Source organism: Dysidea avara, chromosome 3, assembly GCF_963678975.1.
Source record: "Dysidea avara chromosome 3, odDysAvar1.4, whole genome shotgun sequence".
NCBI classification, from domain to species: domain Eukaryota; kingdom Metazoa; phylum Porifera; class Demospongiae; order Dictyoceratida; family Dysideidae; genus Dysidea; species Dysidea avara.
The window spans coordinates 16289179-16314996 of NC_089274.1; the positions used below are offsets into that span (position 1 = coordinate 16289179).

At 38.8% G+C, this 25818-nt stretch overlaps 5 protein-coding genes across 9 annotated transcripts; all 5 read left to right on the plus strand.

Moving 5' to 3' along the window:
* The first annotated feature begins 1167 nt into the window (after positions 1-1167).
* Positions 1168-2795, plus strand: LOC136249681 (14-3-3-like protein). Its single transcript, XM_066041765.1, has 5 exons — positions 1168-1567; positions 2043-2169; positions 2219-2379; positions 2434-2529; positions 2575-2795. Exons 1-5 carry the CDS (start codon positions 1265-1267, stop codon positions 2623-2625), a joined length of 738 nt encoding a protein of 245 aa, XP_065897837.1. The 5' UTR covers positions 1168-1264; the 3' UTR covers positions 2626-2795.
* On the plus strand, positions 2782-4178 carry LOC136249680 (14-3-3 protein zeta-like). Its single transcript, XM_066041764.1, has 5 exons — positions 2782-3261; positions 3521-3644; positions 3691-3851; positions 3897-3992; positions 4041-4178. Exons 1-5 carry the CDS (start codon positions 2920-2922, stop codon positions 4083-4085), a joined length of 768 nt encoding a protein of 255 aa, XP_065897836.1. The 5' UTR covers positions 2782-2919; the 3' UTR covers positions 4086-4178.
* A 41-nt stretch (positions 4179-4219) lies between these two features.
* On the plus strand, positions 4220-6994 carry LOC136249679 (14-3-3 protein beta/alpha-1-like). Its single transcript, XM_066041762.1, has 5 exons — positions 4220-4607; positions 4655-4802; positions 6485-6648; positions 6698-6793; positions 6847-6994. Exons 1-5 carry the CDS (start codon positions 4293-4295, stop codon positions 6898-6900), a joined length of 777 nt encoding a protein of 258 aa, XP_065897834.1. The 5' UTR covers positions 4220-4292; the 3' UTR covers positions 6901-6994.
* Positions 6995-8318: 1324 nt separating this feature from the next.
* Positions 8319-14457, plus strand: LOC136249689 (14-3-3 protein zeta-like). The gene is made up of 6 exons (XM_066041774.1): positions 8319-8745; positions 12746-12785; positions 13758-13856; positions 13902-14065; positions 14119-14214; positions 14265-14457. The coding sequence occupies exons 1-6, from the start codon at positions 8425-8427 to the stop codon at positions 14316-14318; spliced, it is 774 nt and encodes a 257-aa protein (XP_065897846.1). The 5' UTR covers positions 8319-8424; the 3' UTR covers positions 14319-14457.
* Positions 14458-14837: 380 nt separating this feature from the next.
* Positions 14838-25119, plus strand: LOC136249686 (14-3-3 protein zeta/delta-like). 5 transcript variants are annotated; one of them, XR_010698313.1, is made up of 10 exons: positions 14838-15271; positions 18522-18561; positions 19236-19331; positions 19383-19546; positions 19597-19692; positions 19740-19906; positions 20098-20196; positions 20257-20359; positions 20407-20511; positions 23352-23396. XR_010698313.1 is itself a non-coding variant. In XM_066041770.1 (5 exons), exons 1-5 carry the CDS (start codon positions 21993-21995, stop codon positions 25021-25023), a joined length of 780 nt encoding a protein of 259 aa, XP_065897842.1. In that variant the 5' UTR covers positions 21922-21992; the 3' UTR covers positions 25024-25119. The 5 variants fall into 5 exon arrangements, 1 of the variants encoding a protein (XP_065897842.1); XR_010698312.1 differs by having other exon boundaries at positions 19740-20196; XR_010698314.1 differs by lacking the exon at positions 19740-19906.
* Positions 25120-25818: the final 699 nt, after the last annotated feature.

Below are 25818 nucleotides of genomic sequence, written 5' to 3' on the forward strand. Positions count from 1 at the left end.
GAAAGGGGAAAGCATTCTGGCTACATGGATAAGACAAGACAGCTCACTACAAAAAGCTACATCTACGAAAAAGACTGATATTTATGTTCGATGCTTATAAGACATGGGAACTCAGTTTCAAGCAAGACTTGGGATCAGATATATACTTGGTGGAAAAGGGCTTTCAATATCATCACTTAATATTTTTGAATCAGATATTTCAATAGTCTTGTTTATACTGGCTTGTGAGACTAGAGTATATTAACACCTTGATAATCACTGAAATCTAACAGCTTATTATGTATTATGTAAGCCAACACATGCACATAACTTTCCTGAAAATAGAGGTTCACAATTCACATCAAACTAGATGCGATAGTGGCTCAGCTCGCACACTACCGGGTATTTTGGCTCGTCCTATGTATGTAGGACTGGAAACAAACCTCAGTGACCACTACACTAGTTAGTGTTCAGAAGTATTGTGAATTATACATGGATAGAAAATAAACCGTCATTTCAGTAGGACAATATATCAGGAGTTTTTCATCTACAAGTCTGACATTTATTCAGTAGCTAGGAGCCATAATACAATGCAACCAAACTGGCCCCATTCTATCCAATGATAGCTGTACATAAGAAAATCTCAAAAAATAATACAGCAGCCATTGGCATTTATGCCCACTACACTATGTTGGATAAGTATAATAAACATCTCAATAAACATTTTCTGCTGTAAACCATAGTCAGTGAGAACATAGGGATGAACCTCTGTTAGCAATGCCACCAGCAACAGCTCAGTGGTAAAGACTACGTACTTTAGTGATGGTAAACTATTAAATGTGCCAGATGATCACTGTTTATATGCAGTGGTTCTTTTCTATACTCTATTTGGCATGTGTAATACCAGTCTATATAGATGTTGGATTTCTTGGACAAAATCATCTATCAGTATTCCTTGGTACGTTAAAGCACGGAGATCGCGGCCGCCCCTTCATACTAATTGAAGGGCGAAGACGTTTTCAAACGTCACGTTGCTATAGATTTGCCATGGCAACAGATATGTTGTCTATGAGTGTGGGCACCAGATCAGAGTTATTTACCGCCTGATGTTTAATAAAGGCAACAGCATACAGAATACTAACTATTTTAGCAAAAGGCTTTCTTTTTCTGTTCTGACTTTGCCACATGCTTTCGCAAACAAAAACGAAGTATCCGTGGTAACGTGACGTTATTCGGTACTTTTGGGATCACGCGAGTACTCAAAAGATAAAACATTTCCAGTTCGATGGATGTACAGCGAGAATTGGAACGAGCCAAATGCTTAGAGCAGGCCGAATTGTATGATGATATGAAAGATTCGATGAAAAAAGTCGTTGAGAGTGGGCACGACCTTAAAACAGAAGACAGAAACTTACTGTCAGTAGCGTACAAGAACGTAGTGGGTAAACAGCGATCCGTGTGGCGTATTATTTCAGCCAAAGAACCTAAATATCAATCGGAAAAGATTACCCAAGTGGAGCAAGAAGAATTTGGGAAAATCAAGGAAAAGACAGAGGAGAATCTTAAAATTATTTGCAGGGAAGTTGTGGTAGGCGAATAACTGTAAGAATGTCTGTATTTGCATGATTACATGTTGCTTGAACTAAATTTGCAGAGTGTCTCATTCAGTAAAATCCCAATGTGTGAAATTACTTTAGATTTTTGAAATAGATTTAACTGCTTGGATAGCTGTAGCACAATTGAAGAAAGGCTTGGGGGAAATCAAAGAGTGGGAATAAAAGGGACTGGTTAACTCAACGGTACAAGCCAGCGAGCAGCTGGACCTGTGCTGCAAAGTGATATCACTAAGCAATGAATAACAACAAATGCACCACAACATTCTTATTTTCACTAGCGTTCTTCAGCTTGTTACTCATTCTTGCTTTACGCATTCACAAAAATAACCTGTAGTTATATGGAAAACATTTAGTGTGACATCAACAAATAACCTCTATGGTACAATACGCAACTTTGTGTTATACGTGGTTAACCATACAATGTGACAATTGTATTTCTCAATTAAGGGGCTGATAGATAAGCATCTGATATCAAGTGCTACTGATGATGAATCAAAAGTGTTTTATCACAAAATGAAAGGAGATTACTTCAGATATTTAGCAGAAGTGGGAACTGGAGACAAAAAACAAGAAGGTATGTGTAATTTTGTTTTGTATTTCTAATTGAAATATGTAATCCTTAGATGAGAAATCAGCGAGTGATGCATATGAAGCAGCTCAGAAAGTGGCTGAGGACAAATTAGCAAGCACCCATCCCATCAGGCTGGGCCTGGCTTTGAATTACTCTGTGTTTTATTATGAGATCAAAAACCAGCCGGATAAAGCCTGCCAGTTGGCTAAGAACGTAGGTTTTCTTACAATATTATTAATGGTGATATCAATGTAGCATTGTTTTAAGGCATTTGATGATGCCATTGCTGATCTTGACCAACTTAAAGTGGAGTCTTATAAGGATAGCACGCTGATCATGCAACTGTTAAGGGATAATTTGACGGTTAGCTATCAGTTATCAGTATGAGTTAACTATCAGTATTTGTAGCTTTGGACGGCTGATAATCAAGGAGATAATGATGGAGATGAAGGAGATTAAATTTGTATGAATGCTTTTATTGAGTTGTATCTAAACTTTTAGGACATGTGGTTAGTTACAACTTTCCATGCATGCATGCATGCACAATAATCATGTATCATTCTCAGCATTGTGGTTCATGAAAGATAAGAAAGCTTGCATGTACACTACAATGTGAGCGTTATCTGGAACATGCTTTGATGTTCAGTCGCACGTGGCAACCCTATTTTCGCGTAAGAATTAAATACGCGGATCGTGCAAGGCGTCTTTCATCGTCTAGGAAACTTCATTTACATCACATTACTGGTGATCGAGATGGCGGACGCCAAGTCAAAACTGCAACGTTTGATCACAGTCGCCAAGTTACATGAGGAAATTGAACAGTATGACGAAATGGCAAAAGCGATGAGAGAGGTAGCCGAGTTGCTACACGCATCATCAGATTTGACAGAGGATGAAAAGAGATTGAGCTCAGAACACCGGAATCATCTTTCGGTTGCGTATAAAAATGTAGTCGGCACTAAAAGGTCTGCGTGGAGAATTATCGCTAATTTGGAGCAAAAGGAAGAAGAAGGAACCTTGAGACGCGAAGTAGCGCAGGAATGTAAAGAAGAGATAGCCAGCCAATTAAGAGAAAAGTGTACTGAAGTGATAGAGGCAAGTTAAATTAATTGTAAACTACAACTGTTTGTAATACTTCAGTGCTGGTCACTGTAAAGCGCTAATAACAATAACAATAATATGTGGTATCCAAAACCAAATTGCTAACTGAGAGATTTAAATCAAGAGTTCATAGTTATTTGTATAAATTCTCAACAAAAATGGTTGACTTAAATTTTGTCGAATGGTTGTCTACCTAGTAGATCTATCCTATGTTGTCCGTAAGTGCTAAATTATACGATGACTTTTGTTATAGGCTGTCATTGACAAGTGCTTGATTCCCCATGCAAAAGATGATGATGAAAAGGTGTTTTATATAAAGATGAAGGGTGATTACTACCGGTATCTCTCTGAAGTTAATACTGGCAATGATAAAAAAGGTGGTTTAATTCGTTATGTACACTTTATTCTATTATTGTTTTATAGAAGTTACCGAGTTGTCTAAAAAGGCTTATGAAGAAGCCAATGGATTTGCAGCTAACTTAGCTCCAACTCATCCAATCAGACTAGGATTGGCTCTTAACTTCTCTGTGTTCTATTATGAAATAATGAACGAGCCGGATAAAGCTTGCAATCTGGCCAAAAAGGTAACTTTTGTGATCTGTGCATGATTTGTAATCATTACATTGTAGTCATTTGATGATGCAATTGCTGAGCTGGATCAGCTGAAAGAAGATGTATACAAAGACAGCACACTCATTATGCAACTCCTAAGAGATAATCTTACAGTAAGGGTGACTTGTATCTTTAATATGTTTTATTTTATCTTTGTTTAGCTATGGACAGCAGATGCCACTGGAGGTGATGATGGTGATGATTAATGCTTAGACAGAATGTTAGTTGTTAGTACTGGACGGTCTAAATAGTTGTAATTCGTGAGTATTTTGTAAATTAGCAACAGGATGAATTCTCAAGTATGACAAGCACTCAGCGACTGATCACGTGCTTTATGACGTTAATCGGAATTCTATGGCAACGGTGCGCTCTTATTTTCGCAACCGCGGCTCTTGTGAGGAAGAACGTTGAAGATGTCGGAATTGACGGAAGAACAAGAAACCTATATCAAGATGGCAAAGCTCGCAGAGCAGGCTGAGCGATATGACGATATGGCCGAACAAATGAAACTATTTACGAAAGGAAAGGGAGATTATGAGGATGTTTCTTCGGCTGGAAAATCAGAACGCAGAAACCTCTTGTCCGTAGCTTACAAAAACGTTGTTGGTGCGAGGAGATCGTCATGGCGAATCATTAGTAGTGTCGAGCAGAAAGACCCTGGAGACGTAACCAAAAAGTATCGTGAAAAAATCGAAAACGAGTTGAAAAGCATCTGTAATGAAGTTATTGTAAGGACCATTTAAAAATTTGAAGTATTACTAGCGAGTTATTTTAGGATTTGCTTGATACGTATTTGATCAAGGAGGATCTTGATGATATGATGACTGATAGGACTGTATTTGAAGCTCAAGTGTTCTACCTGAAAATGAAGGCAGATTATTACCGATACTTGTCAGAGGTCAACAAAGAGAAAGATAAGAAAGGTGCTGTATGCGTGTGTGGCTGACTGTCCCAGGATGTTGGAGGGCACCCAATACATCATGCACACACTTGAACATTTTAGGAAATGCTTAGGCCATGTTATGTCCTAGAAATCTGTCCACCCTACTTTGAGCTGGTCTATATAGTAATTGTCCTTTCCATGGGAGGCAGTATAGAAAATTAAAATTAGTTTGATATAAGTGTTCTAATGTGTAAATTGCTGGTTCCATGCCAAGAATGTCATGCAACCCTTTTAGTAGTCACTCTGAAAGCAATGTGGTTTTTTTTAAATTTGAGTAAGGGCTTCGTATCGAATGCCTTTGTCATTGCCTGTCTGTGTCATTGCCTGTGGTAGAGGTTTTGAATATGGAAACACAGCTCACTAGTTACTACAGGAATTGGGAGAGGTTCACTCTGTCTAGTTCTTCTGGTATTGCCATTTATAAATGGAAACTAACTTGGCATTGGATGTTTAATGCGCAGTAACCAAGATTGATGCTTCTGCACATACCACACGTCGTCACCACTAAAGTGCCAAATAAAAATGAGGTTTGCTAAGCAGAAAAACGTTTCTGAAAAGTAGACTTGTATGGAACTGTTTATGCATCCTATTGTCATAGGCCATGCTAGTTACAGATAGCCACAGACACTGGCAAATAATTTAATTAAAGTTTAATTGTAACCAGTTACTGGTTTTCTTGATTACTGCCACCTCATTCTATCACCTAATCATTTTATGGCCAAGGGGCACAATGAATAGATAAAAGCCTGCATCCTTGCATTGTTGTGCGAGTTACAACTACAAGCCAATATTTGGGGTAGCAACTGGTCTCAGCTTGAAAAGATGGACAAGGCGGATCAACAATTTACTATGTGCCTGTGCTTTTCCAGATAGCTAACCTCAGGGGGGGGGGGGGGAGGGGGGAACAAATGTGGCAGCAATAGTATGGCATCGGTGGCAGCACATCATCAGTGTTAGCGACATTAATTTTGGAGCTGCATTGCTGTGTTTATTTTCATTTACAATGTCCTGTCTGTTACACAGGCTGTGACATTGATGTATTGTAGATGATTGTAAAATAAATTAGTAAGAGAACATGGTTATCTTCATTTTCTATTACGCATCATCGACATCTGCTTTATGTCTTATAATGGCAGTCTTTATTATTAGTTCAATCCTAGTGGCTGCACTGATTTTTCAGTTTTACCTTATAAATCTGTATTTGGAACCAAGTGCTAATACAGTAAGTTGCTCTGGCTACGAACTATTTGAGGGAAGATAATTCCTTTAGTTGTGTACTTTTCTGCTATTCATAACTTACTCTGTTTATTCTAAATTTAGTCATTATGGGATAAAACGACTAACATGTTAGTATACAAATTTTGTCTGTCAATACTTGCACTACAGGGCAATTGCATTCTTTTAATAGCAGACACTTAGTAATATGTGTGAGTGCATGCACGCATGGGCAGGTAGATGTATGTGTGCATGTGTAACTGTGGGAGCATACATAGGTGGAAGTATGCAAGAGTGTGTGATGTACATAATGTTCATAAAAAGCAGTCAATCTTATGAACATGTATTCTACTGTCTACAATGGAACACGTTCAGTGTTAGAGCATTGTTGCTTACAACTTGTAGTTCACAAGTTTTAATAATTCATTCTGTTTTTGTTAAATCTAGAATCAAAGGAGCTGGCATCTGCAGCATATGAGAAGGCTAGTGATCTTGGGAAAAAACATCTAGCACCAACAGACCCAGGAAGACTTGGCCTGGCATTGAATTACTCCGTCTTTTTCTATGAAATAGATGGCTCACCTGAAAGGGCTTGTAAACTAGCGAAAGAGGTGAATATGCACCCTAGTACAAACTTGTTATTATTTGTGGTATTCATAGGCATTTGATGATGCCATTGCAGAGTTAGACCAACTGAAGGAAGACTCCTACAAGGATAGCACACTAATCATGCAACTGTTGAGAGATAACCTCACTGTAAGCAACTTCTAATGTACGAAGTCACTATAGCGTCTATGTTGGTCCTGTAGCTCTGGACTGCAGATTCTCAAGCTGACAATGATGCTGATGAAGGAAATAACTAGAAACTTTACAAACGTTTACTTTAATTCAAAGACAGTGGTAGTAGTGTTTTAATTATTTGAAGTACATTAACAGTAGTGTGGCAAAACCACAGAATCTGTCAGTGTCAAATATTATAGGTATATACAGACACCAGACAGACAGTGTCTGACATACACCTATATATCTGATTAGAGTACGTATATGCCAATCCCTGCATATGAGCTACCTTTCATGACAATACCACCTGGGATATGAATGGAATAAGTACTCTACTTTTAGCATTCTTAACTAGAACATGCATGTGACAGTAAACTCTACAAGTGCTAGTTTGCATACAAGGAATTCCTCGAGGTGAACTAGTGTACAAAATATCATTGGAACTTGTGGCATGCGGTTAAGATACACTGTAGTTGGGACCTGACAAAGCTGTGTATCCCTGTAATTTTAAATGATTCTGTGACAAGATTTAGTGGCACACGTATATACCTTCCCAAGCAGTTGTGCAACCAGCATGCAAACAAGATCTACAAGATTGTGTAACTGCTTGAAGGTATATGGCAACCTCCAGTGGAATAATGTATCATAGGTGTGCACTTGTGACATTAAATAGAGCAGATATATGAGACCACCTCTGAGAAGTACAAGTAGCGTGCACAGTGTCAAGGAATTTGGCAAATGCTGTGAATGGATGACTGAGCTCCAAGGTACAGTGTGGCCTAAACTGTTGAAGTACTGGTTATGCACTTGTCAATTTCATGCCCCATCCCCCCACCCCCGGGGAGAGTGGGGGAATACAGGGGATTTGACAAATCATGGTGTCAAATTCCCCACTACTGGGGCAAAATCGGCTGTCAAATCCCCACCCCCATAGTAGGGGATTTGACAACACCCCAAGGATGACTAAGCGAATATTTCATGTATGCGACTAGTAATAAGCCTGCCCTGTAGCTAGTAATGTGCGATTTCATTGCTTAGAAATGCAACTACTGAAAATCAGTCAGTAAATTTGACAACTGTCAATTGCCCCAGGGGTGGGGACAAGAAGCAATGTCAAATCCCCACCTGGGGTGTGGGGACGCCCGGGGGTGGGGGGGGCATGAAATTGACAAGTGCATTATTCTCCAGTGCTGTCAACCAGTACCCACGTGATGTGTTTCAAATACAATACCTTAGCTGAAAGACACAACTTGTAAATCATTTTCATTTAACCACATACCAGCAATTTCTTGCATATGTATAGTTTAAAAAGATGTCCTATGTATGTACGAGTTACATACAACCACTGACCATAGATAATCTTTGAGCAGGCTGTAGGACCAGGTGTCCTACAGACCTTCAGCACTTGTGCTGTAAAGCATTAATAAATTTTTTAAAAAATAAATAAATATCCGGTGAACTTAAATTTACAGACGGCGCGCCTATATCTTAAACGTAGGGCGTGGTTTGACACGGTTTGACGTAAGACCAAGTTGTTATAGCAACTCTCTTGTGCACACGACCTTTTAGATCTACTCAGTCTTCATTGTCGAATTGCAGAAGGTACCATGGCTGTTCAAAAGACGGACGCAGAGTGTATAGAGCTGGCTAAGTTAGCCGAACAAGCAGAAAGATACGACGACATGGCCGATTACATGGAGAACTTAACAGTCCAGTTGCAGCCAGAGAGTGGTCTCTCCAATGAACAGAGGAATCTTCTTTCGGTGGCATTTAAGAATGTGGTTGGGTCGCGAAGGTCTTCTTGGAGGGTCGTTTCTAGCATAGAACAAAAGTTGGAGGGATCAGGAGATGAGACAAAAAAGCGCCTAACCAGTGAATTTCGTGTGAAGATTGAAGATGAGCTACAGGGAATTTGTAACAGAGTTTTGGTAAGGTGCTAATAGTGTTTGTGAAACCGTTTACCATTGTCACATTGGGGTGGGTATTATATGGAATATACTTAAACTATAAAATACTTTCGTTAGTGCGAATTTTCACGGATGATTCTTAAGCAAGTTGATGTTGCTACTTACAGCCTGTTTATACTATGGATTAGAACAAGATTGGCCTTCATACAGTAGTCACGAAATGAAAATTAGACAAAAAGGTCCCATACAACAAGTTGATGTTGTGCTACTTCTAAAAACCAGGTGCCATGCAGCTAGCTAACTCATCTATGCTACTATGAATTGACCAACTATGTATTACTACTTACAATAGGGGAATTTTGGGTTGTGCAATAACATTATTAGCTAATTCTCGTAATTCATGAAATATTCGTAATTCGTTCAATTACGTTGCTATGCACTGCTAAGGAAACGTTTGTTAAACCACTTTTACCAACATATTACACACAGAAGTATCTTCTAATAGTGTGACTAACATGTTTTTTCCCACAAATTCTCTCGATAAAGCCTCAAAGCTGCTCTTCACTTTCGTTCGCGTACGTAAGGGATACGCCCCCTTTCAACTCGAAACGATAGGCTATTCCTGGTAGTGTACGAGGCCTGCACCATTGTTTTTCAGTTGCTAAACGCCTGAAAACTTCAAGGGGAAGGTAGTCTGAGGAAAGTCGCCACACCCGTATTTCAGTCCACCAAAAAGAAACCACCTCAGAGCAAAGTTTACCTGTGCAGAAGTTTAATACAGACTTCATTTCACTTTTACTTGCGTAAAAGCTGCTTTTACCATTATTAAACGATTTTGCTCACGTGGGTGCGTACGGACAAACATAGATAGGTAGATAGGTACACACACACACTTTTACAAAAACAATTTCAGTAAACCAGGCGCACGCCTGGTTTAAAAAGTATAGCACTTTGACCTTAGAGGATCAAACCTGGGACCCCCTACATTGGACTACAGTTCTACCACTATGTTATGCTGTTACTAGCTACGGTCCACCTCTCTTAATTTGTACCTTGTAATGTGAATCTATCTAGCTATGTATACCTGGGTAAAGGAGACAAAAAAGTTGAAAGCTATCTTTAGGTTTGCCTGTTAACCACAATAATGTCTTTCGCTGTCTGTTTGAAGATACGTTTTTGGTGAGTTTAAGGTGAGCTGGGTTTTACCTTCCTACAACTATTGTGTTTGATTCTAGACTTACACCATACGAATAGTACAAACTAAAGAAATAGCCGCTCTAAACAGATTAATAGAGTTGAAGGATTACTTGCTCTCTGTTATTGTCAAGTCACAATAACATTGGCAACAACCTACCAACAACTATCACCCCATTCACGCTACCTTCTAGCTTGGGTAAAGCATGGCACAGCTTGAAGCAAATTGCAGTATGAATCAATTGAGCTGTGGGTCTAGCATGACACAACAAGGAGAGGTGGGCTGGCGCGGGTTGGCTAGGATAGGATACAGTGTGAACGCATTCCAAGCTGGCCAACTCAGGTTAATATATTCTATGCTCTAAAATTTCTCTTCAAAATGGCTACAACCATAGATTTATACTATGACGTACCGTAGTTCTGGTAGACTTTGTGACAATTACGCTCAAATGATGTGTTAATATTCCTGGCAATAGGAGCACCCACTAGCTTGAACATGGCAGCTATAACATTGTACGACTTATTTCAGCCACTTATCCAGTATAAACAAGTGCACAAGCTTTCAATTATTTAGGCGCTTAATGAAGGCACTAGAATTGAAGCAAGGAAGTGTAGAACCGTCTGAGTGAACCATCTGAAGACCCACATTCCTAGCAGGTCTAATTCAGAGCTGTGTAACAGGCTGAGGGCCCCACTATAGTGCAAGGACCAGACCACACATTTCCCTTACTACAATAATTCTTAATAACACGTCTCAATACTTCTACTACAGTTACTGAGCACTAGTAGGTACCGCAGACTTGACGCTTGGTAGCAGAACTTCTCACACCTCTCTGATTCAAGTCCAACTACTACTAACCTTTCACAGTCTTCTTCCTATGGCTACGTGATTTACAAGAATCGGCCCTCTTGTTGCTCCTTTCTCTCATACACTGCTCCTCGCCCTTCTGCGATCCGACGAGACACAACTGGCCTCTTCCCAGTCAGCACCAGTCTCGGTCCCACGTCCAGCCTCCTCACCAGGGGGAAATTTTTCTCCAGGGCCCTCAGCAGTAATCCTTCGTCCAGTCTCTTTCACCTGGAGAGTTCTCTAGTCACCTTCAGCCGACTTCTTACAGGTCACTGACAAGTCGGTGACAGACTCCAGTCGTCACAACAATCCCACTTGTCCTGTTCAAATCTCAGTGGGACCTCCAATGTGGGGCCCCGCTACATACAGCACAAGGACTGGACCACACGTTTCTGGGCTCGCGTCCCAACTCTAACAGTCTTCCTTCAATTAGTTGGCGAGTTTCTGTCACCAAAGCTCCTCTTGGTAAGTCCAGTAGTGTAGCTAATTCAAATATCTGGTAAACAACTATCCTCTTAGAGTTTAAGGGATAAGTTTTCCCTGTTGGAAACATGGTTCCAACATCCTCTGCTATTTCTGCAGCTCCTGAATGCGGTTCAGAGTAGTTTCCTCCCTCGGCCATAGCCAAATTAGCTCGCAAATTAGAGTTTCATCGAGTTACCACATTAAAATTAGTTCAGGCTCGGTAGGACCTGCAATGTCGCAGCATGGGCTGCTATTAACGGCACTTGTCAACAGAGCAATAATGGCACAACCAACTTTTTTCGTGTCTAAGTGTAACTAACAAATATACATGCATGTGTACAATAAAATGATATGGTTGGCTACAGTTCATGTCAGTTATAAATATCCTGAGTTAGTATAAGTCTGTGTTACATAGGTATAATATTATTACAGCTGTTTGATATGGTATTCATTTACACTAACTTGGAAATCACTATGACTTTACAGTTTGAACTACAGTTCCCTTATCCGGACCTCTATTATCCAGGCACCTCCAATGTCCGGGCAGCCCAAATTGGTCATGTGGCTTGTAGTTTATTGACCATAATGAAGTTTGGTTTAGATGAAAGCACAAGGAGGGAGCCTAAAGGCTACTGTTTACCTGTTTGATGGCTTGTTTATTGTACTACTAATAACTACCACTTGGTTGCTAGGTGATAATGCATTTTCACAGCCCAGGGGAGTGACCATGACTGCTCTGTAGTGACTTCCCCCTCTGCCCACTAAACTGCGTAGCACTAACTGATAGCAATAACAATATTACTTGTATTTAAGTTAGTCACTTTAGCATAATAGCATGTTATTCTTAGTTACGGACATTTCTGAGATACGGACAGTAGTAGGTACCAGACCGCCCGGATAAGAGAGGTTCCACTGTATTTGGCTAGTGAAAAACAGACTGTTAGAAACCAGGTATGTACCTTTGGTAATACTGCATGATAAAGGAAGCAATGATGGTTCATTATTCTGCTGTTATAGGCTAGTAATGCAGGTACGTTTTGGAATTGATCTGACAAATCCTGTTATTTGGTCGGAAATACTCAATAGTACTGTACAAAAAAGTTTCTGAATGTGCGCAGACATTATCCAGAAATGGTCAGAAAATGGCAGATGTCTGACCATGGCTCTGAGCTACAACCATCACCTATTTATTATAGGTACTAACGTGGTGACGTACAAGGGTGTATCACGCTCACAGCCCTTATTTATAAGAAATCAAGGCTGTAGTCTTGTTCATGGTTGAATTATGCATGACTGAAGGCATCAGGCATCAGGCAGTCAGTTAGAATTTAAAAAAATTTGCAGACTTGTTGAAAGGGTTTGGGGTTGCTCTGAAGACATTTGTTGGTTTGCCTATATAACCAATACTGTAAGGTTGAGTGAAAATTTGAGCAAGGAAGCCCAAACCTTCATGATCCCTACTATACAGTACTACTGTACTGTGTGATAATTACAACTAATCTTTTGTCATAGAAATTGCTGGACACAAATTTGATTAGCAAGGATAAGCCATGTAAGTGAAATGTGTCATGTGCGTAGACAACCATTACTAGACAGTCATGCCTACCCTCTGTACTATTTATGTGCCACAAGTCATTATATATTAGCATATCATCTGAGGAGTATATAGTACTAGTATGTATGTGTGGGTGCCTGAAGTTGTGTGTGCACCTCACCTGTTACGTCTGTTGGTATTTGCTTCCCAACACTAGTTCCCCATTAACACAACTGAATTTACATCAGGCTTTCTTTTAAAGACTTAATGTGGATAAAATTAATTCTTTAGCAACTGGGAATTACTTGCATACACACACACACGTGCACTCACTACTGCACACACACTCTACTATGTGTGCACACGCACGCATACACTACAACTACACCACCATAGATATATGACTCTTAACAGAGATTAGAAACAGCGTCACGTACCTAACATGTACAATTAACATCACTGGTAGGATACAAGGCACGTTTTACTTGCCACAGCTTTGAAGAGCATGAGAGGACTAATATTTCTTCTTACTGTAGACTATTATCAAAGGTTTTGTATAATATAAAAGGTTGAGCGATACAAACTGCTTTGGTGGAAGCCACTGACTGGCATTTCCCATAGAAGAAACTCATCATATTGTGCCATTTCGGTATTGCTTCCATACCAAGATACATTTCTGTTCCTATTGTCTCTGTACACGCCTTCTGGTATCAACAATACATGGCTCATTAGAACCCCTTTGGTCATTAGAGTTTAACAGAATGGTTTGTATGTTACATCCCCAGTTCAAATGCTGTGTGTTTCATTTTTTACAACTTTGCAACTTAGTATGATTATGGAAACCACATTCATATTCGAAACACGGCTATTTCTGGTAGATGACTGCATTTCTAATTCCTATTATGAGTCATATATCCATGACACCACACACACACACACTAAAAAATATTATTGACCATACCCTTGTTTTTCATTGTTTCTCTTTTATAGCAACCCAGCCTGAAGTGGAGGCTCAAATATTCTATGAGAAGATGAAGGCTGATTATTATCGTTACCTGACAGAGTTTGCTCAAGGCAGTGCCAGAGATGGTAACTTATTTGCAATGACTTCTAACATTTAAATGACCTCACTAGAAAATGTGGACAACTCTCATAAATCATATGAAAAGGCCCATACAATGGCTAAGGATGATTTGCCCCCAACGCATCCAATTCGTCTTGGCCTTGTTCTCAATTACTCAGTGTTTCACTACGAGATAAAAAATGACTCAGCTAAGGCGTGCGAGTTGGCAAAGGCGGTATGGAGCAAGTAATGTTATCTACAGTTTAATGGTATATATATTTTTTGTAGGCATTTGATGCAGCTATTGCAGAGTTAGACCAACTGAAGGAAGACTCCTACAAGGACAGCACACTAATCATGCAACTGTTGAGAGATAACCTCACTGTAAGATAGCAACCTCCTCACTGTTATTATCAACACTGTATACCCTCTAGCTGTGGACTGCTGACTCACAAGTAGATAACGAAGCTGAGGATGGAGAAAGCTAAACATAATGTGTGTTTGCACAATGCATTGGACCAAGTTATATAGGTAGCTGATTATGACTTTTGTTTCTTCTAGTTAATGTATATATAATTATTTGTCTCTCTGTGTCTTTTTTTTAAAAAAATTCTTAGCATTGTGTAAGTCATGGTGAAGTTATAAACGGTCGATCTATGGAGATAGTCTCTTCTCTGGTCTCGTCCATTACCCTGGGTGGCGCTTGTTGATTAGAGATTATAAGCGTCTCGCATATAGACCTTATTCACTGAATTAATTTCATAGCGCTTACAACCCGTTGCGAAGGAGTTGTCCGCCAATATTCGCCATTTGCAGTACCAAAACCATAGTAACATCACAATTCTCCGCCAAATTCGCCATTTGCAGTACCATAACTATGGTAACATGATAGCAACCGTTGTGCTCGCCCAGTTTTAGAACTCAAAATGGCGTCCGAAAGACCATCACCATGGCAAATAGGGAGCCTTGTATGGCTTCGCGTGACATCAGAGGGCGCTTACTGTTCTAAATGAATAAGGTCTATACGTACATGTCGCGATGTGACTGCTCTATTCGAGTGATTATTGAAGCTGAGCAGTCGTCTTTGAACACATGTCGCCGTCACGTAATCACATCTGTGAATATGACGAATAGACAAGATATGTTAGAGAAGGCTCGTTTAGCGGAGCAAGCGGAAAGATACGAAGACATGACAGAATACATGGAGAAACTCGTGGAGATTGTTGGCACGACAACTAACCAGCACCTTAATACTGAAGAGAGGAATCTTCTCTCTGTAGCATTTAAGAATGTGGTTGGGTCGCGAAGGTCTTCTTGGAGGGTCATTTCTAGCATAGAACAAAAGTTGGAAAGATCGGGAGACGAGACAAAAAAGCGCCTAACTGGTGAATACCGCAAAAGTGTAGAAGATGAGATACAATCTGCTTGCAACAAAGTGTTGGTGAGTATTCATGATAAACAAAAATGGTGCAAATCATGGCTGGATTGTGGATCATCGGCCAATTTTTTTTTTTTAATTTATAGGCCACCCCAAATAAATTCTCTGTTTCCTATCCACCACCCACATCTGGTTACTGTCAGCTCTATAAAATATTTCATTAGTTTGTATTCTTCCATTATTTTCCGGTTATTGGCACGCTCAGTAAAATGGTGTCAGTTCGACGGGTCCACAACTAGACAAAAATCCAGTGAATTGTGTACGAGATTTCAAAATCTAAAATTTCCTGGGATTTCAAGATTTGTCTAGGAATTTCCAAGATTTTTTGTAGTAGGTACAGATTTCTTGGATTTCTTAAAATTTCAAAACTACTGAATTGAAAGCACAAAATTAAATGTGGCCCCAGAGGGTTCAAGCTGGCTGACAGGATGACATTTGTTATAGAGCCAGCTCACTACTATAAATGAACTCCATGTTTGTGTTATTACTTTAAAAGGTTGAAACCAGCTTAAGCATGCTTTTATGATGGTTGTGCCTGGCTTGTAAAGCTGTCAATCTTATAATGGAAATGGACCGCCCACCCGCCCGCATGCAAATATGCCTGAGTCCAGAACAGGAAACAGAGAATTTATTTGGAGTGGTCTTAGCTTCAATCTCAGCATGTGGGCAGCAAGAAATTCCATTATCCATTATGAATTTTACTTCTTTTGTACAAGCTAATCTCGTTAACCAGATTCCATTCTGGTTCACAAGACTACAAATTTGGCAAGCAATTATATCACAAATATACGGCATTTCATGCCATTACCTGCATGTTTGTTTGGATATAATGCTCTAATAGAGCAGTCAAATCAGCTATACTTTTTAAACAATAAAAAACATCAAAGGGACAACATGTCAAAGAATTTGTTTAAGAAATACTATTTGTATAGCTTATAAGGTAGGCAAAGTTCATTCATGGTTTATCGTCACTGTCCCATATGGTATTTCAAGGTTGCACCAATTTTATCCTGTGATATCTTGAATTATGTATAATACACATTTAGAACTAGCATATAACGTATTTATATAGGAGTAGTAAAGGTGGCTAAACTAAAGTAGTGGGGCAAAAAAAATGTGAGTGATGTTGAACTTTCTATGAAGAATCGAACATCCAAATGCTGTGAGCCATCTTGTGAAGATATGTACACTGCATCTCCAGGTAGCATCCTTCCTAGCCCACCCACCCCACCTCCTCAGAGATAGAGATCTTCTGGAAGACCCAGCGTTAAATGTTCTCCAGTGATAGTCAACTGAAATGAAGTTTAATCACATTTTGTCTTTTAGGTCTTTCAATTATTTCATGCAGTTTGTATTATCTTCACGTTTTTCCTTGTTTGTACATCTGCTTTGCTATAAATTAATGAATTACTCAGCTGACAGATTACAATTCCGTCCCGTTCTTAAATACATGTTGGGCTGAGATTCTGAAGGAACTAGGCAAGCTAGTGGTAACAAAAAAACTAAGAAAGCTCTTGTATACTTTGGTCTTTCAGCTGTCAGATTGAGAATAAAACAGTCTTGAGTCAGACTGCATGATTGTGGGACAAGTACCTACAGCATTCTTTATCAATTTGAATATGTGAGTATATGTAGTATATATTAGCTACTCCATCTGTAGCTCAGTTTTGTATTGATTCTCTGTATCTATATATCTCCATATTATGATTTACTCCACATGTCACGGTGTTGTCAAGTAGCGGTGATGCTACATTTCAATTACACAATATAACTGGTAGTACCAAAACATATGCGGCTCCAGGATTTTTGGTGACTGGTTTCTGATCAGGAGCATAGCTAGACTTTTTGGTAAAGCTAGACTTTTGGTAAAGACCAAAAAAAAGGTAACTACCTGCTGAGAATAACTGACTATATATTAATATCACTGATGAAGTATTATAGCTACATAGCTTGCTACACATACTGTGACTGCTTTATTACAGTGAATTTGAGTATCTCGATCTGAACATCTTGTGCCTTTGCAAATCAAGACTTCAATTAGCCTAACTACTCTGATAAAGGCCCTAATCTCTCCTAATGATTTGTGCATTTACCAGCAGTGGTATCATGTTAATAGTATGCTTGCTACATTTTGGCACAATGATAACTTTTGGGAAGTTAATGGAGAGTCATTACTCTCTTGTTCTAACTCATATTAACATACTTTTCAATAGACAGTTCTTATTAAAAGACAGCAGGTATACTGTTATGTCCATTATTATAGTAAAAATATTTCCAAGTATTGCAAAGTAACCTGCCGTTAGATGTGATGTAATGACAAAGTTCCACAATACAACTATACCAGAGGAGGTTGGACACGTTCACGTGAGCTGTACATTTTCATTGGAAAATCTTCATTTCAAGACAATTTTATTAAAACTATAGTGCATTTGAAAGCTTATGCATTTCTAAATCTAATGGCATGATAAACCCCAGTCAACCCCGCCGATTAAGCTGGTAAAAAAGCCAGAGTTCAAAGCGCCAATAAAATAAATTACGCAAAATCTGTTCTATTGAGGAGGGTAATACAGTGATCTCAGTGTAACGCAGTGAAGGCTTGTTGTTTCATTATAGAAAACGTACGTGACAAATCTGGTAAAGTTGTATGCATCAAATTGCAGTTTATTAATTTCACCCAAAATCTAGAGTGCTTTTAGGAAACAAAGTACATTGACTTGAAGCTTACGTGAAGGCTGATCTGAATATCCAACGAACCCCAGTGAACCTCATCGTTTTTCAGTTTGGTATTGCGACTATTGAGGGTCATGTGAAATACCAAACAAAGGAATGCAATTAAGAGCAATATATTTAAGTAGCTCTTAAAGCACGTCCAACTTCCTCTGAGACTATACAGAGGTTTAAATATATAAAATTTTCACTGTTAACCCCCAAAACCTCGAAATCAACAAAAATTTCTCCCTCGGTTATACGCTACCTACAGATACATAAATTATAATTAGCAGGTGGCTGCTTTTGGCAAATCACTTGAGTTAACCATTTTAGAGAGGTAGTCTTTCTGTACAGTAACTGTATCACGTATATTGCAACAAACTTCAACTTGATTTAATTGAGCATGGTTACAGCTAAATAATTGTTGGCCTTTTAAAGCTTTTTTTGTGTTAGTGTATGTAAAGAAGCTTAGCAGTTAATTTAATTAATCCTTTGATTCATAAAATCCATACTTTCTACAAATACTGTTTTTTCATGTATGCAGAATTTGTTGGATAAACATCTACTAACCAAAGATGTTACTAGTGAGTGTTGCTTTGTGATTGATTGTGTTATAAACTCCTTAAGTTATTCGTTGTTCTAATGTGTATAGCATAATGCATATTATGAGAAATGTACAGTTGACAAAAACTAATTAAAATCTTGTGACTTAGCAACAAAGTTGTGAGCGGATTTGCAAGAAGTACCTTTTTCACGAAAACCTGAATGCACTTTGTTGTTATCGCACTATCGGTTAGTACTACCATTGGTATCATTCTGTGGCACTGCACGTTAAGTTTGCATTCTGTGCTTGTGTCTGGAGCCTTATAAATCTTTTGCCCTAGAGATTAGCTTTGCTGAAACAGTTGGCTAGTGCCGGCATTTATAACCATAGGTACTTACTGCGTTGGGCTGAAACAGCTAGGTGCTCTCAGTGGATAAAGTTTCTTTTTCCCTATTAGTAGCTCCATACACTAGTCATCACTACCACTATATCTTGTATACATAAAAGCCAATGTGAGGCATAAATTCATGCATGGTAAGAATTGAGGTGAGTATATGACTAACTATTGGCCGATGACTGCTGCCACGTCTATAAGTAACGTGCAAAAAGGCATGTACCTTTCATGCATTCATAATCTGTGCATAAAAAAATACATTCATTATCTTCATATTACACTCCATGAAACAAAGTGTAATATGTACTACTCTTTTGTAGAAGGTAGTGATATTGACGAGGTGCAATTTTATGAGAAAATGAAGTCAGATTTTTATCGTTATTTGGCTGAAGTTGGTGTCACTCCTCAGAGAGAAGGTAAATAACTAAAATTAAACCCTTATAACTTTTTTAAGTGATATTTTCTAGAACACCAAAGAAAATCTACAGAAGCCCAGGAAAGGGCATTTGAACTGGTTAGTACTTCGTTTCCACCAACACATCCTACTCGTCTTGGTCTTGCACTGAGTTATTCCGTATTTTACTACGAGATACAAAATGATCCAGAGAAAGCTTGTAGTTTAGCAAAGAAAGTATGCATAGAGCCTGTTGCTTTGTGTTGTGGTAACATATTGTTTATTAGGCATTTGATGATGCCATTGCAGAGTTAGACCAACTGAAGGAAGACTCCTACAAGGACAGCACACTAATCATGCAACTGTTGAGAGATAACCTCACTGTAAGCTAACAACTTCCGTACTTTATTTTTCATACTACACTTTCTAGCTGTGGACTGCTGACCCACACACACACACACAGTACTCAGACTAAATGATTCATGACTACAGAATTCTTGTATAGCTTTGTATTGAGAACTAACATGCTATAGAATAGAGAGACCCTTGAAGTAGCAATTATGAATAAGCATACATGCAGGTGTTGTGCCTGCAAAAGTTAGTGAAGTACATATAGCCTAAGTATTTCAAGGGGAAAGTTTATGCTTTTTCGAGGTATTGGGGGTTAATAGTAAAAATTTATTCCTTGAAAAATTTAGACCTCCTTATATGATTGTTTGCAAATCTACGAAAATTATAGTTTTACATCATTGTTTAACCTTGAAAATATTGTCCCTTGAAATATTTAGGCTATATGGTATGCTTATTGGCTCTGAGGAACTGACAGTATTGGCCCTAGTGAGGCCATGTACACCTTCAACTCATTGATCCTGACTCTCTCTCAACAAGTACAGTGGCAAATGTTGTTTGCTGATCTGATTGATTTGATTTTTTATTTACCTTCACAGTATAGTTGGCGGAGCTATCCTTCTCTCCACACGTACATACAACAACAAGACAAATAACACTCTGATACATGCAAAAAACAGAAACAACACAATTGCATGAGAGGTAATTAAGTTACATTGAAGCTTAAGATAAAACTGAGTCTCACACAGTGGATTTGTAATTACAATTTACTGGACCATGCAGTGGTGATACACAATAAAGAAGCAGATGAGTGGAAGTGTTGCTTGGTGGTTGATGAGATGCTGATTTAACAGGTTGGCACTGAAAACTGTCTTCTCTGTGATCATGTGCTCAGTTGCATGTGGCGAGGTCCAAACATGATAGGTGGATTAAAAAGTACCCAGTTGGCTATCACAGTGTTAGCTAGTGGTTGGCTATCACAGTGGTAGTGCCAGCATGGCCATATCTCTTTCGCTGAGAGATGAATGTAAGCTATAAAATTGTTGTGCCTGCTGTTGCATGCTCCACACTTTTATAACTAGCTATGTGCTTGGTTCCTGTTCAGTCCCATCTCCATGCCCCCCAGAGAAATTAAGGGGCCCAGGGCAAAGAGTTAAAGTGGGGCCCCAGGGGTAAGGAGGTTTCCATTCTGAATCACAACTTTACCCAAGCTGTAGGTTGAAGACCAAAAGAAAAGGTCATTACATGCTGACAATGAATATAGCTGCCCCTCACCAACCATATATCTCTTTATTTATAACCTTCCTACACTGCTCCTCTGAAGAATACTGTGACTGCTCTATTAGAGTATCTAGATCTAACTGCTCTATTAGAGTATATCAATCTTTTAAACAGGTATTCAAGGGACCCTTCATGGGGCCCCTTTCAGGCTGGGGCCCGGGGAAAGTTGCCCCCCTGTGGGCGGCCCTGATGCCCCCTAGCACAGCCAATTCTTTTAGGAGTCCTGCAGATGTTAGTAATTACTTTAATAAATATAAGCATGGCTACACATTTTTTACTAAACACATGAGTTCTCCACTGCAATTGGTTGTAAAAAGGTATACTGAGCCTATGTATATCTGTGTATCTACTTTACCATCATCTACTAGCTAGCTAGCTAGAATAAAAAAACCAGAGGAACACCAATTTATTCTGCTGCAGGCTATATCGGGTCTGTAATCCGTCTTTGCAAATCAGAGTTTAATTTCTGTCTAATCACATCGTAATTTTCATCTGATTATATTACTGTTGTGTCATCAGCAAATCAAGCATAATTTATAGCCTGAGTATACTCCACAAGAGGAGACATTGGTCTTGTTGACATATAGCTACACAAGAAATAACAATGGACCATGGTGTGTTGCCTGGCTCATGTCACCTTTCACAGAGGAGATTGAATGTTTTCAAGTCTGACTAAGTTTGCCAGCTGCGACTGATCCACCTGTTGTTTTATTGTCATTACCAATAATGTACAAAAACTCAACATGAGTAGCTACCACTGACGTACATATTACTACAATAATCATAGATTATCTACCCAGGTGGGTAGATAATCTATGCAGTAATGATTTATTACAGTTGACCTATTTTATATATTTATAGTGATTGCAAAATTTCTAATAATATAATATGCTGTTGATTATTATTTGTGCCCTGCTGTCTATGCATGTCCGCGTGATCTTATGTTGTAGTCATGACGTAGTTTGACGAACGCAGCAGTAGTCATGGTAACACATCCCGTATAACCACGTGGGGTTAGTTCGTGGCACATTCCTTCAACTAAACTTCAGACAAGATGGAAGTAAGTGATCCAAAAGAATACCTGTGCCTGGCGAAGGTTGCAGAACAGACAGAACGGTACGATGACATGGCGGAGTACATGGAAGAGTACACGAAACAATGCTCCGACCAGTTTACTGCTGAAGTCAGAAACCTTTTATCGGTAGCGTTCAAAAACGTGGTTGGCGCACGGCGATCGTCATGGAGAATACTTTCCAGTGGTGACCAGAAGAATGAAAAGTCAGGTTGTGTCAATTACCGCAAGAAGGTTGTAGACGAGTTAAGATCTATCTGCCATAAAGTTCTGGTAAGTAAATGAAGACGTAACATTGTTGTAATAAAAAAAGACTTGTGCACTGTTGTTTCTTCCATTTTAGCGGATGGGCTATAAAGGAGGATATGATTTCCTCCAAAATGTTTCACAGCTAATTTCTATTAACCTAGCTCTTTGTGTATCAGCTTTTCTGAAATGTGTTGGTGTGCCCTAGTGGTTAAATTCCAGTACAACTTCACAGGAAACTGCTTACTTTTGTCAGACTCATCCTTTTTTTTTTTGCTGCAGCAGCAGCAAAACTTGTAACTTTTGGAATAAAAGCAACTTTCTAGTTCTATTTACAATTTATAATTGCTTCTTTCTTAGGTGGCTGTTTTTAATGCAAACTTTGTTAACATGGTTGACACATTACGTAAATTAGTTGGTAACTTATCAATACATAATTGCACATGCTTTTAACAGATGACACACTTATATTGTTGTATTCTTGAAAAAGAAGTCAAGACCCCTTGTAAACAATTTTTGTGTAAACAGACAGTGGTGGGGGATTATTCCATGATTAAAGCAATTCTGCAAGGTGTTAAAAACATAATGTATACTGTGTATTTAGTAACATGACCTACCTATCCTTCACGCTTAATTACCCCTACTACTTTCAGAATACACTTATTTACATGGTTACACATAGACGAAAAGAGTAAGTGACAGGAAGGATGACGTTGTCTCTGATTCCAAGGTTTTTAAATAAATAGAAGAATATGAGGTGAAGTGAAATTAGGTGTGTCTAGTTTTGCATGTTAGCAGGCACTTAGGATAAGTGAAATGCCATATTTGACCGGCTAATAGCTGCAGTTTGTATTAGGAGCTCCACAGTGTAGAATAGTTGCCATTTTTGAGAAAAGTTAAAACAAATAGTAGTATAGAAGGATGATTTGAAAGTTATAGTAGTCACAGCTATTAACTGGTGCGATATAATATGCTTGAAGGATGAGCACAGTAGATTTGACAAGTTGGTTAGATGTGCTAATAGCCAAGTTGTTATACAGTATCTAGTACTGTTAACCAGATATTCGTTTTGTGATGTATGCCTTCTTTTTACAGGATCTGTTGGAGAAGCATCTGTTGAAGGAGGACATAGAGAAGATTGACAAAAGTGATCGTTCCTTGGTGGAAGCGCAAGTGTTCTATTTGAAGATGATGGGTGATTACTATCGATACTTGGCTGAGGTAGCCGGAGAAAACGAGGATGTGGATAAAGGTAATGATGTGTTAACTAGTACAGTGACATGTGTTGCTCTGTAGAAAAAGCAGTTGAAAAGGTTGTGAACAGTGCTTCAGAAAACTACAAGAAGGCATATGATGAACTTGCAGTTAAAAGTTTAGCACCAACACATCCTATCCGCCTTGGACTAGCACTCAACTACTCAGTGTTTCACTACGAGATAAAGAATGATCCTGAGAACGCCTGTACCTTAGCTAAGAAGGTAAGAAAAAACCAACTGCATGTCGTGTGTGTAGTGGTGTGGAATGTGTGTTTAGTCATTTATTGCATCCTTCTGGATAAATAACTGGGTGTCACTATAAAGGGAATTAATAAAACACAGAATTGCGGAATAACGAAATAAGCAAAACTTATCTTTTGCAGATTGTACAAATAGTTACATGCTCTATAGCTATCATACTTTATTTACACCTTGCAACAGCTCTGCATGGCATGCCACGGCGACGGATAGCTAAACAGCAGCTGGGCGAGCATTAAATGGGATGAGAGAGCACACAACCAATCACCCTAGAACGATATACCTTTGCTAAACTTATCTATACTCAGTTGATGTAGCTTCAAAACGCCAAGACCCTAGCTCTATTCTTAGGTTAAACTAGCTGCCCTTCATTTGCATACAACCAAATTTATTAAAGTTCAGTAGGGAAGTCCAGTGGTTGTGTGTCTTTAAATGGATTTCAAAACTATTCAGGTTTGAATCAAGAGTGTAGGTAAGTAAAGGTAGCGAAGGTAGATCATGCTAGGGTGATTGGTTGTGTGCTCGTCCCATTTAATGCTCGCCAGCTGCTGTTCTATCCATCGCCGTGGTGTGCCATGCAGAGCTGTTACAAGGTAAATAAAGTATAATTACTATAGAGCATATAACTATTTGTACAATCTGTAAAAGATAAGTTTTACATATTTCGTTATTCTGCAATTCCATATTCTGCGTTTTACTCCACTATAAACTCTTGGTGTTAGAGTTCACAGAAAAACAAAAACAGTTTCCCTTTGTGTTTGTACTTTGGTACTTTAAACCTCCATAAAAGGACTCCAATTAAAACCATATCTATATAATTTTATGACTGGTCAAGTGTTGATATACTTTTATGGACCACTTGCTAGTTCCCTAGAATGGAAAGAGTCGTCTTTGTTCTATATGCTAGCTGTGCAATTAATTTTAGAAAGAGTGTGACATCAGTGTGTTGGTGGTTTTGTAGGCATTTGATGATGCCATTGCAGAGTTAGACCAACTGAAGGAAGACTCCTACAAGGATAGCACATTAATCATGCAACTATTGAGAGATAACCTCACTGTAAGTTGAGCACAATGCATGTACAAATTAGGTACTTATTTTTTAAGTATGCAGTTTTTCAGTTTTTGATCCCATTAGACGTTTTCTAAATGATGTCACTCTAAAGAAGTTCACTATTTTTATGTGTGTATCTCTTCTGTAGCTGTGGACAGCAGATGTGCAGGGTGACAATGAGGGTGATGATGGAGATAACTAACCTTTTCATGTTACTTCTAACTAGATGTGCTTAGGATTATAGCAATTCTTTGGATTTTCTGTGAATACACAAATTAATAATTGGTTTGCTAAAGAAGTGTAAAGGCATGTGCACGCTTGGGAACATAGGCCATATTACACAGTTCCAAGAGTCCATAATAAGAGAGACTGTGTGACAACAAGACGTCATGTGCAGTAATTATTGTTTGAACTTCAAAAATGAATTGATTTGATTAGACAAAATTTTGTGCACAAGATATTTGCTTTTTTTTGTTGTCACGCAAGGTCTCTTAGAACCGCTGTACATGTTATCAAGAGTTCATAATATATATACTAAGGAGAGTATCCTACTCTCATATACCCCTGTAGAAAGGCGTATCGTGAAAGTTATGACTTAACAAGATGTGGTTTGTGACGTACAGGAAGCCATAAAAGTGCTAGAATCGTTAGCACCGTTTTACACTTGCGACGCTCAGGATAGCCGTATTCGCGAATGGCCTAGTAAGAAACGCCTACGAAGCGGTCTTAACCCATGAAGGAACGATTGTAGTTGGGTGAGAAACGCTTAGAGCTGGAATTAATTTGGTTGCTAGCGACGTTGGTAGGCACGCGTTCAATCGATACCATGTTCAACTAATGACATCATTAATTATACAAAGAAAAACGGGCGAACTCAGAAGTGTTACGTCATAACTTCACGATACGCCTTTCTACAGGGGTATATGAGAAGTAGGATACTCTCCTTAGTATATAGGTACAGTCTATTTCAGGTTGGTTGTCCACGTAAGCCAAATGC